We start from the raw sequence: 14,702 nt of genomic DNA on the forward strand, positions 1-14,702 counted from the left end.
GTTGTGAGCCGATGAGACTGACAGCCCGTGCAGACGACGACACAAACACATGCGCAGACCCAATCCCCTCTTTTAACAAACACACTCACAGACAAGTTGCATAATGACCGATCCGTTGATTGATCGCTGAAAATGCTGACCATTTTATTGTAATCGTTTTTCGAACTACAGGGCCGCAACCAGCAGAGGCGCTGTTGAGTCCGTATCAAAACAGGTTTTACATGTTTGACGTCCCCTATGGGTTGTGCTCAAAATGCTTAGAAGGCATGCCAACATAAATGTAGTATATAACAGGGGTCGGCAACTCGAAATGTTGAAAAAGCCATATTGGACCAAAAATACAAAAAAGTCATCTGCCTGAAGCCGCAAAACATTGAAAGACTTTGATAAACTCACCTTTGTTTACTCACGCACAGTATAAAATGTTTGGACGACAAAATGCAACAAAGGAGGAGTGGCATTAAATGCGTCTAACTGTAGCAAAGTCGGAGAAAGTTGTACATGTAAAACAAACTGTTGAGTCACGGTCCACACAACGGTGAGTTCGAGGGCCGCTGAAATAAGTAGGACAAAACGGCGCTCGCCAAAGACTCTCATCAATGAAGCAGAAACACAAACATATTCAACAGTGGGCTCTTTGATAATTAAGAAGCTTTTATGTCGTGTTTGTCCTCCAACAGAAACCATATTACAACACTAAATATATTTTTCACCTCATTTTTTTTTTTCCATTTCCATACATTTTTGAAAAAGCTCCATGGAGCCACCAGGGCGTCGCTCAAGAGTGTGGCTCTAGAGCCGCGGGTTGCTGACCCCCGTACTATAAGTATAGATGGGCGATATAGCCTCCTGCGATCACAAAATATATCACTGTAAATTATTTGATATGTAACTGATAATGGAAACCTTTCAAAACGGTTTACAAAGGCTCCTAATTTCGCTGCTGACGTATGCGATAATAATTTAGTAATTTCCAGTTGTATTATTTTTCTCAAAAATATTATTATTCTACTCGTTAATTTCTGTTGTAACAATATTTTTGTTAAAATGTACAAATAAGTTATTTTTCTGTAACTTTAATACATTACTCAACATAATTTTGGGTGATATTACAAATTTGGGTATTGATCCAATACCAAATAGTTACAGGGTCAGTATTGGTCATACTAATGCTGATACTTTAAAATTTCAAGATCTGATTGGCAACACTAAAAATTGGCCCTAGTGTGTGAATGTGAGTGTGAACGTTCTCTGTCTATCTGTGTTGGCCCTCTAATGAGGTAGTGATTTGTCCAGGGTGTTCCTCGCCTTCTGCCCGAATGCAGCTGAGATAGGCTCCAGCACCCCCCACGACCCCAAAAAGGGACAAGCAGTAGGAAATGGATGGATGGATTGGAATGATTCAATTTTTGATCACAATTATAATCAGACAAAACCACAGGATGCTGGTGTAACAATATCAGTTTAATATTTAAAGTATTCCCTACTATTTTTTGCCCTTAAAGCTCTCCATTGTCCAGGGACTTAGTATCTTAGTTGGTAAACAATAACAAAAACCAACAAAACATGTTGTGATGATAAAAATGTCGACCATCTACTGATTACATACTAAGTATCATTACAGTCGATATATCTGTATCGATCCGTTCCCTTTGTTTGTATCCAAGAGCTCTATTTTAGCATTTCCTACGGTGTGTAATGTAGCATGTTTAGCTATTCCTCGTTCTCCAGTGATACAACGTGTAAGAAACATAGGTAATTGGATTGCTGTGGAGGGACATTAATCGCTAGCTTGCTAGCAAGAATGCTATGTTGCGTTTAAGACGCGGTTGTTCAGTTGGCGTTGTTAAATTTGCAGGGCACAGCTAGAATGTGTCATTTACCATGAATTGATTAACGTGGACCCCGACTTAAACTAATTGAAAAAGTTATTCGGGTGTTACCATTTAGTGGTCAATTGTACGAAATATGTATTGCACTTTGCAATCTACTAATAAAACTCTCAATCAATCAATCAACATGCATTATCATGATATAACAATAGTATTAAAAGCTGTATTGTTGGCTAAGTTCATATTTAAATTGTCTATATCGCACAACCTTAGCCTTGGGTATCCTGAAAATATTCTCACTATTAGAAAAATGGTCACACCCTGAAAATGTTCTCACTATTAGAAAAATGGTCACACCCTGAAAATGTTCTCACTATTAGAAAAATGGTCAAAGACTTAAAGACAATTTGTTTCTAAGACATTTTCAATCTTGCAGACTTTTTTTCTCAGGCCACTAAATATTTGTGCAAATTTTTGTGATAATTCTTCCAAGAACCTTAAAGTTACGGTCGGTGGAATTGTATAGCACATTCAGAGCTGTGTGAGAAACTTGCACTCATTCGGACCGATGGGTGTCAAATTTGGGATTAAATAACAGCGCCGTGTCTGAAAAATATTGGCAGAGGCAACACAACATGGGTGCATGTTTTGACAAGGTTTCACCCGCCTTTTGTGTGCGGTGGTTCATGAGCAAAGGAGTGTGATACCACAAATAAATACAGTCGTGTGACACAATTAAGACATACCACGGATCCGCTGTACATCCAAGCAAATAATCAACAGTACAGTTTGGAATCAAAATATCATATTTTGCGTGCTTAATCTGTTTTCAGTCATTCACATAACACGTGTAAAAAGTGAAATGTCTGTTATCGTGCTAAGCCACTGAATTTGCTGTAACAAAATATGGAGGATGACTAATCAATCGAATAAAATCAATATATTAAAGGATTAGCGTTTGTGTAATGTCAGCAATTTTTGACCAAAATCGTGACAATGTTGGTCACGATTATTATTATAGGAAATGTTTCCTTCATTTTACAGGTACAGCTCCTCCAATACAGTATTGGCATGGAAACAGGAGTTCAGAACACCAATCTCGCTCTGAATGTTCTTGATTGTGGTTTATGAGCGATGTCATATTAAGTGGATTAATACTTGTTAATGTGCCTCAATAGCCAGCTGACATTGTGTTTTTCTTCAGTAGACAGCTGCAGTGGTACCTCAACTCAAGAGTTTTGAGGAAAAAAGCCATCGCTCGGCTAATTGTTGTGCTTTTAAGTTACAGGCAACAATTTCACAGGCAACAATTTCAGCTACAAACATCCCTGCCATTAGTTGGCATAGCAAATGTCACACTGAACTCCACCTAAACATATCTGGTCTTACTCGCCAAAATTAGCTTACAGCTAGAGAGCGACATAACTTTGTTATGAAATGGATGATATTCTTTGAAATAAACAAAATGAATCATGAAAAACATGCTGGTCTGCACCATACTGAAGCAGAATAAATCAATATAGCCAGTCAAGGATGTTCAAATAATATCCAAACAGTGGACATTAATCCATGAAAATATAGGGAAGATGCTAATGGTGTGTTTGACGAAGAAGCAGCTCAACTTGACAGAGAAGCAGCTGGAAGGATGTAACATACATGTCCACTCTCCAAGGTACAATACTGTACATTATTATTACCATTCTTCATGAATTGAGTGTAGTTGTTAGTAGGCCTATTGTTCTCATGCAATATTTCTCCAAGGTACAATACTCTACATTATTATTACAATACTAGTATATAGTTGTTAGTGGTACATGCTGTTGTAGGCCTATTGTTTTCATGCAATATTTCTCTTAAGTACAATACTGTACATTAATATTACAATACTATACTATAGTTGTTAGTCAAACATGCTGTTGTAGACCTATTGTTTTGATGCAATGATTTTCCAAGGTACAATACTGTACATTATTATTACAATACTATAGTTGTTAGTGGTATATGCTGTTGTAGGCCTATTGTTTTCATGCAATATTTCTCCAAAGTACAATACTGTACATTATTATTACAATACTATACTATAGTTGATAGTTTTACATGCTGTTGTAGGCCTACTGTTTTCATGCAATATTTCTTCAAGGTACAATACTTTACATTACTACTAACAACTATAGTTACTATGTTACTATGCTGTTTTAGACTTATTGTTTTCATGCAATATTTCTCCAAGGTACAATGCTGTACATTATTATTACATTACTATAGTTGTTAGTAGTACATGCTGTGGTAGGCCTATTGTTTTCATGCAATATGTCTCCAAGGTACAATACTTTACATCATTAATACAATACTATAGTTTTTAGTGGTACATGCTGTTGTAGGCCTATTGTTTTGATGCAATATTTCTCCAAGGTACAATGCTGTACATTATTATTACATTACTATAGTTGTTAGTGGTACATGCTGTGGTAGGCCTATTGTTTTCATACAATATTTCTCCAAAGTCCAATACTTTACATTATTATTACAATACTATATTATAGTTGTTAGTCAAACATGTTGTTTTAGACCTATTGTTTTCATGTAATATTTCTCCAAGTTTCAAAACTCTACATTATTATTACAATACTATACTATAGTTGTTAGTGATACATGCTTTTGTAGGCCTATTGTTTTCATGCAATATTTCTCCAAGTTACAATACTTTACATTATTATTGCAATACTATACTATAGTTGTTAGTGGTACATGCTGTTGTAGGCCTATAGTTTTCATGCAATATTTCTCCAAGGTACAAAACTCTACATTATTATTACAATACTATACTATAGTTGTTAGTGGTACATGCTGTTGTAGGCCTATTGTTTTCATGCAATATTTCTCCAAGGTACAAAACTCTACATTATTATTACAATACTATAGATTTTAGTGGTACATGCTGTCGTAGGCCTATTGTTTTCATGCCATATTTCTCCAAGGTACAATACTCTACATTATTATTACAATACTCTAGTTGTTAGTGGTACATGCTGTTGTAGGCTTATTGTTTTCATGCAATATTTCTCCAAGGTACAATACTCTATATTATTAAAATACTATACTATAGTTGTTAGTGGTACATGCTGTTGTAGGCCTATTGTTTTCATGCCATATTTCTCCAAGGTACAATACTCTACATTAGTATTACAATACTATAGTTGTTAGTGGTACGTGCTGTTGTAGGCCTATTGTTTTCATGCAATATTTCTCCAAGGTACAATACTCTTCATTATTACAATACTATACTATAGTTGTTAGTGGTACATGCTGTTGTCGGGCTATTGTTTTCATTAAATATTTCTCCAAGGTACAATACTCTACATTATTATTACAATACTATAGATGTTAGTGGTACATGCTGTTGTAGGCCTATTGTTTTCATGCCATATATCTCTAAGGGACAATACTCTACATTATTATTACAATATTACAGTTGTTAGTGGTAAGTGCTGCTGTAGGCCTATGTATTGATGCAATATTTCTTATCCAAAAGTTAGTTTTTCTTTTTCAAAAGGTATGCTACCCTATAAAACTGTTCCTGGGGGGTTGATTAATTTCAATGACAGATATTGATTTGTGATACAAATTTTTTGAGTTAAGAGTACCGTCACAGAACCATTTAGGCTTATATTTTGAGGCACTGCTGTATTTTGATCAACAGTGCCTCCGCTGGCTGCAGCTGAACACTGCGCTGTAGTTCGTCAGACTTGCTTCTTAATAGACAATTCTTAATGATAAAGGATTACAACTTTGGTCACGAGTGGGTTCACATGATAGCTAACAGTTAGCACTGTGTTTACGTTTGTTGGATTGCGTCTCTCGGCTGCTATTTGTCAACAAGCTACGGCCAATTTATCGTCCGGTTACGGTGCATTAGGCTTTTTTCTATGTACCAGGCCTCTAGTACGCAATGGAATAATAATAATTCAGTGATTAATTTAGCGTGAATTTCCCCCCATGGTACATTAAGGAAACTTGCCCTTTTCCATTCCACCCCCCAAATGTGCCTAATGCTGGGGAATCTGGTAAACAGGCCAAGCTCAAGTGGCGAGGAGTAGGCGAAGAGGAGGGGAACGCTGCCCGCCTGTCTGCCTTGCTCCATGGCTACTATTGTGCACTGCACATTCTCCAAGCCCACAAGAGCTCCAGCCATCTCTGCACGCAGATTCTTTGGAGGCATTGGAAGCCAAGAAGTGAGAGTGGGGGTGGGAGGGAGCTGGAGGAGGATCATGCATAAAATCTTGTTTGCAGGATGCGTTAAGATTCAGATGAACTAGGCAGGGTAATGGGATTAGAATCCTGAACCGCTTCCAAGGGTGTGGAGTGGGATTGACAGCTAAAGTCGAATGCACTGGTGGAATATTATACACAAAAGTGGGGGGTTGCTGGGTGCCTAGCCCACATTTCTCCTCCCTCATAATAAAAGTAGGTGAATAATTTGCATGGAGCAGGCGCATATGTCCTGGCGTTGACTGGATGCTGGCATACAACACACACCCACACAGAGAAGGGGGAAAAAAAATTTGTTTGGCAACCCAAATAGAGGCACTGTGGCTTTAAATCGCCCAGCCCTCCCACCCTTCTTTCTAAATATCGTCTATTTAGCCAGCGGTGAAAAGATATAGGGGGGCTTTTGTCTGTGGCTCGGTGGTAGTGGTAAATGGGGGTGGGGGGGGGTTGGCAACAGAGGGCTGGAAAGACACAAAAATAGGAACAAAGTGCTATAAGCTTCCATTTGGGACGGCTTCGGGGCAATTCAATGCGCGCAGCTCAGTGGGCAAGAAGAAAAAGAAGAAGTGGGCTACAATTACTGACTGGCGTGTGGAAATACCCTGCATTGTTGACAGTAGAGAGAGAGAGAGAGAGAGAGAGAGAAAGCCAGCACACAATGCGTTGTCTTTCCTGTTTTAGCGTGCACTCACCGACTTGCAGTACGTTGTCCACCCAGCCGCCCTCCAGCAGAGTGACACCTCGCAGGAAGGGCAGCTGGGTCTCGTCGTTATTGTCCCCGCTAGTTCCACTCTCCTCGGCCCCGGCGTTGAAAGACGAGTACATACAGATCTCCTTCTCGCTCCTCGGAAACGACCAGTATACGATCCGGCGCTGGACGGGCTCCGGGATCCTTTCAAAGCGCTCCTCCACCCGCTGGAAGGGCCACTTCTCGGCTACCCTGCGCGCCGCGATGTCGAGCAGCGACTCCGGGTTGTGCGCCTTGCCGCTTTGCCCCGACCCTCCCGGAGCGGAGCCGGAGCCGGAGCCCGAGCCGCCGCCACACAGGACTCCTCCAGCCCGTTGCCCCTGTCTGCACGCCAGGTTGTAGCCGGGCCGGCAGCAGAGCCGCTTGGCTGGAGGCTGCTGGACTCGCTCGGCCATGTTCGCACCGCTTCCGACCTGCCTCGCCGAGCCGCTCCGATCATATAAACTGGATGAGGAAGAGAAAGAGCAATCTGGCGCCGATTGTTTGCCCTACATGGGCCGCCTGTCCTTATTTGGCGAGGGGGCGGAGCTAGCGAGTTTCACGGAGTCCTTTGTGTTGGGAAAGTAGCCGCGGTGGGCGTGGCCTTGGCGCCGTGCCAGCGCACGAGTGGCGCTATAAAAGGAAGTGGAGGCGGAATTCCCGAACGTAGGCAAAACCTTTGTGAAGCCGCCGGGGGGGGCGGAGCTACGGCGCCCGACGTCCCTTTGAAGTTTCCCACTTATTTGAGTTTAAAGGCGGGGACTTAATCCAGGGGCGTTCCTGCTGGTTCCCACAGGGCCGAAAGGGGGGCACGAAAGAGGACGTTTTTCTTCTGCTTCTTCTCTCTCAAGTTTTCTCCTCCAGTGGAGCCTGAGCTGCAGTAACAGCATGATGCTTGTTGTTCGGACTTTGCTCCCAAGAGGACTTTGAACTGTTATAAACAGAAGAGAAAGTTTGTGAGTAGTGTTAAAATCAGGAGTTACATACAAATAACTTTAAAGGTCACTCAGTGGAACACAGACATCCATTAAAAAATTAAAGTTAAAGTACCAATGATTGGCACGCACACTAAGTGTGGCGAAATTATTCTCTGCATTTGACCCATCACCCTTGATCACCCCCTGGTAGACGAGGAGAGCAGTGAGCAGCAGCGGTGGCCGCGCCCGGGAATCATTTTTATTGATTTAACCCCCAATTTCCACCCTTGATGCTGAGTGTCAAGCAGGGAGGGAATGGGTCCCATTTTTACAGTCTTTGGTATGACTCGGCCGGGGTTTGAACTCACAACCTACCGAAACCCAACGGTTAAAAAAAGGGAAGAGGAATTATGATATGTTGAGTTTGTCTGTTAGCTAGCAGGCTACTTTCTTTCATTGCAAATGAGGACTAGACTGTTCCACCTGATGTTAATGTGAATTAACGAGTCAACTAATGGACCAGATATGACTAGGGATGTACACCGGTAGTTTAAAAAATGCACGATTCGCTTCAGAACTTTTCAAAGTAAAAGGGAACTACAAAATATGTCAATATTGGCTTAATTTTACACAAACTCCTACAATACATTAAACATATGTTTCCTATTGCACTGAAAGAACAATTTTAGAAGGGTAAAATAGAAATAAAAGGCATTAAACACATTGGGCTTTTCTTTTTTCACTAAAAGAGCAATTTACTATTTTCCATATTACATATCCTATTACATCATATTACATACCCTAACCCTTGCCATAATCAAAGATAAGGCTGGAATAGAATAAAAAAAACTTTGTTGACATTATATAAAATTATTCATGATTTATGGCCGTGCTTTCAGAAAAATACAATTATTAGTAGAGATGTCCGATAAATGCTTTAAAATGTAATTGGAAATTATCGGTATCAGTTTCTAAAAGTAAAGTTATTGACTTTTTAATACACCGCTGTACGGAGCGGTACATATCCGGTAAAACACGGACGTAGGGCATACTTGTCAACCCTCCCGATTTTCCCGGGAGACTCCAAAAATTCAGTGGCCCTCCCAAAAATTCTCCCGGGGCAACCATTCTCCCGAATTTCTCCCGATTTCCACCCGGACAACAATATTGGGGGCATACCTTAAAGGCAATGCCTTTAGCGTCCTCTAAAACCTGTCGCCACTTCTGCTTTTCCCCCATACAAACAGCGTGCCGGCCCGGTCACATTATATATGTGGCTTTTTCATACACATAAGTGAATGCCACGCATACTTCGTCAACAGCCATACAGGTCACACTGAGGGTGGCCATATGAACAACTTGAACACTGTTACAAATATGCACCACACTGTGAACCCACACCAAACAAGAATGACAAACACATTTCGGGAGAACATCCGCAATGTAACACAATACAAACACAACAGAACAAATACCCAGACCCCTTGCAGTGGCCGTGTAAACATCTTTAACACTGTTACAAATATGCGCAACACTGTGAACCCATACCAAACAAGAATGACAAACACATTTCGGGAGAAAATCTGCACCGTAACACAACAGAACAAATACCCAGAATCCCTTACAGCATGAACTGTTCCAGGATGCTACAATATAAACCCCCGCTACCACCAAACCCCTCCCCCCACCCCCGCCCACCTCAATAATGTGTTAATTCCATGACTGTATATATCGGTGTCAGTTGATATCGGAATCGGTATTTAAGACTCGCACAATATTGGAATATCGGATATCGGCAAAAAAGCCATTATCGGACACCCAGTTTCCATATGAGTTGCGAAATTGTGTTAGATGTAAATATAAACGGAATACATCCATCCATCCATTTTCTACCACTTATTCCCTTTCGGGGTCGCGGGGGGCGCTGGCGCCTATCTCAGCTACAATCGGGCGGAAGGCGGGGTACACCCTGGACAAGTCGCCACCTCATCGCAGGGCCAACACAGATAGACAGACAACATTCACACTCACATTCACACACTAGGGCCAATTTTAGTGTTGCCAATTTTAGTGTTGCCAATCAATCAGGTGCATGTCTTTGGAAGTGGGAAGAAGCCGGAGTACCCGGAGGGAACCCACGCATTCACGGGGAGAACATGCAAACTCCACACAGAAAGATCCCGAGCCTGGATTTGAACCCAGGACTGCAGGAACTTCGTATTGTGAGGCAGACGCACTAACCCCTCTGCCACCGTGAAGCCCTAAACGGAATACAATGATTTGCAAATCTTTTTCAACCCATATTCTACTGAATGCACTACAAAGACAAGATATTTGATGTTCAAACTCATAAACTTTATAACTTTTTGCAAATAATAATTAATTTAGAATTTCATGGCTGCAACACATGCCAAAGTATTTGGGAAAGGGCATGTTCACCACTGTGTTACACCACATTTTCTTTTAACACTCAATAAACGCTTGGGAACTGAGGAAACTAATTGTTGAAGCTTTGAAAGTGGAATTCTTCACCATTCTTGTTTTATGTAGAGCCTCAGTCGTTCAACAGTCCGGGGTCTCCGCTGTCGTATTTTACGCTTCATAATGCGCCACACGGGAGACATGCCTGGACTGCAGGCGGGCCAGGAAAGTACCCGCACTCTTTTACTATGAAGCCACGCTGTTGTAACACGTGGCTTGGCGTTGTTTTGCAGAAATAAGCAGGGCCATCCATGAAAACGTTGCTTGGATGACAACATATGTTGCTCCAAAACCTGTATGGACCATTCAGCATTAATGGTGCCTTCACAGATGTGTAAGTTACCCATGCCTTGGTTACTAATACACCACCATATCATCACATATGCTGGCTTTTGAACTTTGCGCCTAAAACAATCCGGATGGTTATTTTCCTCTTTGTTCCGGCGGAAACCACGTCCACAGTTTCCAAATATAATTTGAAATGTGGACTCCTCACACCACAGAACACTTTTCCACTTTGCATCAGTCCATCTTAGATGGGCTCGGGCCCAGCGAAGCCGGTGCCGTTTCTGGGTGTTGTTGATAAATGGCGTTCGCTTTGCATAGTAGAGTTTTAACTGTCACTTACAGATGTAGCGACCAACTGTAGTTACTGACAGTGGTTTTATGAAGTGTTCCTGAGCCCATGTGGTGATATCCCTTTACACACTGACGTCGGTTTTTGATGCAGTACCACCTGAGAGATCAAAGGTCCTTAATATCATCGCTTACGTGCAGTGATTTCTCCAGATTCTCTGAACCTTTTGATGATTTTACGGACCGTAGATGGTAAAATCCCTAAATTCCTTGCAATAGCTTGTTGAGAAATGAAGTTGAGTAAAACTGTTCGACAATTTGCTTACAAATTGGTGACCCTCGCCTCATCCTTGTTTGTGAATTACTTAGCATTTAATGGAAGCAGCTTTTATACCCCATCATGTCACCCACCTGTTCCCAATTAGCCTGCACACCTGTGGGATGTTCCAAATAAGTGTTTGATGAGCATTCCTCAACTTTATCAGTATTTATTGCCACCTTTCCCAACTTCTTTGTCACGTGTAGCTGGCATCAAATTCTAAAGTTAATGATTATTTGCAAAAAAAAATGTTTATCATTTTGAACATCAAATATGTTGTCTTTGTAGCATATTCAACTGAATATGGGTTGATAATGATTTGCAAATCATTGTATTCCGTTTATATTTACATCTAACACAATGTCCCAACTCATATGGGAACGGGGTTTGTATTAGTAAATACTTAATACAAAACAATGGATAAAAGTACACATATAAGCCATGTAGCAGATAAAACACAAATTGTAGGATTTTTTTACAAAATTCTGTCATTTCACTTGCATTAATTCACGCTAAATAGGTGATATTACCTCCGCAATTATTTGGTATCAAGCCAAGCACCTGTGTGCATGTCTACTTATGTACATGTGCACAATAGGGAGCGAGTTAACTTATGAGAGTAGCGTATGTGTTTGCAAGAATGGCAAGGTGTTGGCTGAGTGACGTCAGTGAGTGAGTGGGCGAGTAAAGAGAGAGAGAGAGAGAGAGACAGTGTGCACTGTGCAGTGGAGTGATGAACAGATCTGGTTGTGTCCTGCAAAACTAACAATGAAGCGATTGTCACAACTTGGCGGCCTCGTCATTCCGACCCGAAAGCCTAGCTTAACAGACCCATTGCCGGGAAAAGTTTAAGGGTGTTACTACCCCCGACGAAAACATCGGCCCTGTAGGGAACGTCTGCCCTGTGCTCCTCGACTACGGTCTGCATGGGAGCCGAACAGCAGGACAGGTGTAACAAGTACATTATTACATGTCACTCTTTATAACTCCTTGCACAGATCTGAATGTTCATTATTTAAATGTTTACTTAGGTTTAAAGCAACAGTGGTGTACTAATCGCCACATTTGGTGGTGGGTGTTTTAAAGCGTCACTTTCAGCGCGGAACCTCCTTGTTTAAAAGCGTCACAAAAGAAGCAATCACATTCCCAAATATAAACATCCCAATGACACGGCAAACTTTTTTTCTTAGTGATCTGCGTCAATTTAGTTGTCAAAACGTGGATTATGGGGTTTGTTTTTCCGGAAGGCAAAGGAACGTTCTCGCGGGCAAGACGTGAATGTAAGTACATATTTATTAATAACACTAACAAACTACAAAAAAAAGAAGCAAAAAAAGAAGCAAACAAAAGGCGCGCACAATGGCGCAGAACAAACTTGACTAATGAAAATAAAAGACTACCACATGGGCAGAACTTTGGACAAAAAACAAAAGACACTAACCGTGGCATTAATAAACAAAACTTACGTGGCATGACAAGAAGCAAAACTATGGATCGGCATGAAACCGTGGCATTAATAAACAAAACCTACGTGGCATGACAAGAAGCAAAACTATGGATCGGCATGAAACCGTGGCATTAATAAACAAAACTTACGTGGCATGACAAGAAGCTAAACTATGGATCGGCATGAGTGACAGAGGTAGCATGGCATGACGTGGGTAAAGGTAAAGTCGCCAGGCTGACTACCTGGCAACTACAGGTTTAAATAATGCTGTGGTGATTAGAGACAGGTGTGCGAGGGTAAAACGTGAGACAGGTGCATGACATAAGGACAGGGGAAAACTAATAGGTAGTCATGGAAACAAAAACGGTAATATTACAAAAATGGATAGATGTTGATTGTACAACTCATACTGACTGGTATACACAAACTATGGAGATGATATAAGTTGAAAAAACTGCATTTAGTTTAGATAACAATGAGTCATATCTTGGAATATGGGATATTTTATTTAAATTCATTTTGACTATTAAATTAACCTAAATATGACTTATTTTATCTTTATGAAAAATACTGTACACAACGTAAAGCTTATGAGATGCGATGCAATTATAAGCCACTGTGACACTATTGTTGATTTTTTAAATGTTTTAATTTTTTATACATGGCTGTGATGATTATGTCAATGAGGGATTTGTAATCACTGCTATGCTGGAATTCTAATTAATATTGATACTGTTGTTGTTATTATTCATTTTTGTTTGACTACTTTTGGATTGTTTTGTGTCATGTTTTTGTGTCTTCTCAATTTCTCTGCTATTCTGAATGCTGCTGGGTTAGGTTTGGTTTTGGAATTGGAATTGCATTATTATGGTATTATTGAGTATTATTTTGATGGACTGATGAATAAAAATTAAAAAAATTAATAGAATAAAGCGGCACCTTTGTTAGTTTTGAAGCCCAAATACCTCCACATTGCACTTCAGGTACTCTCTTTATTAACAAGTAAAAATTAAATTTATCTGCCATTCTTCCTCTCCACGACGTTATTGCTTGTATGCGCGTTTTGACACACTCAACATCATGCGCCTCGGTCCTGTAGGGAACGTCCCACACTGATGGCAGGAGCTGCCATGCAAGGCGCCAACCAGGATCCATCAGGAGCAAGGGTGAAGTGTCTTGCTCAAGGACCCAACGGACGTGACTTGGATGGTTGAAGGTGGGGATTGAACCAGTAACCCTCAGATTGCTGGCACGGCCACTCTCCCAACTTCGCCACGCCGTCCCGAGGTGGGACTAAGTCATTGTTTTGCAAGTCATAACTACAGCAGCATAAACGGCACCGGTATTTTTCCAAGGTAGTATAGTACCGTTTTCAATTGCTTAGTACCGAGACACTTTAATAGTAGCAGTTTACCGTACAACCCTAGCTTGCCATCAGATTTTATAATAATATGCTCTTATTTGATTCTATTGGCATTTCAAAAAACTATTTTTATTCTCTATCCAGATTCCGAACTGACTGCAGGGTTTCCCGCAGTGCTTTGTTGTTAAGGTGGCCGCCTTAACAACAAAGAGCCACCGCCTAAACTAAAGTCTTAAAAAATGAATAAACAAAAATATAATTTACATTACAGAAGAGAAGTGTAGGATAATTCTCTTGTTGCCTTATTTGTATTTGACTATCAAATTTATTTATACATACACACACACACATATATATATATATATATATATATATATATATATATATATATATATATATATATATATATATATATATAACCGGTATAGCTCGGTTGATGGAGCGGCCGTGCCAGCAACTTGAGGGTTGCAGGTTCGATCCCCGCTTCCACCATCTTAGCCACTGCCGTTGTGTCCTTGGGCAAAAGACTTTACCCAACTGCTCCCAGTGCCACCCACACTGGTTTAAATGTAACTTAGATATTGGGTTTCACTATGTAAAGCGCTTTGAGTCACTAGAGAAAAAGCGCTATATATATAATTTACTTCACTTCACTAATTTTGTGCTAAAATTAAGTCCAAATAAGCTTCTAAGTTTCGTTCTGCCTCTGTCAGTACATCGCTGCAGCACCCAGCATTGTCCCACCCACGCAACCATCTGATTGGTTACACG

The 14,702-nt window shown here is 40.7% G+C and overlaps 1 protein-coding gene across 1 annotated transcript in view; it reads right to left on the reverse strand.

Annotated features, from left to right (window-relative positions):
• Positions 1 to 14,702, reverse strand: part of LOC133553017 (zinc finger SWIM domain-containing protein 6-like) — a 146,419-nt gene that overhangs the window by 121,016 nt on the left and 10,701 nt on the right. The window contains 1 exon segment of the mRNA XM_061900752.1: positions 6,794 to 7,759. Within this exon segment, the coding sequence (XP_061756736.1) occupies positions 6,794 to 7,244 (451 nt within the window). The 5' untranslated portion in view covers positions 7,245 to 7,759.

The sequence above is a fragment of the Nerophis ophidion genome, linkage group LG01 (genome assembly GCF_033978795.1).
Source record: "Nerophis ophidion isolate RoL-2023_Sa linkage group LG01, RoL_Noph_v1.0, whole genome shotgun sequence".
Lineage (NCBI taxonomy): Eukaryota > Metazoa > Chordata > Actinopteri > Syngnathiformes > Syngnathidae > Nerophis > Nerophis ophidion.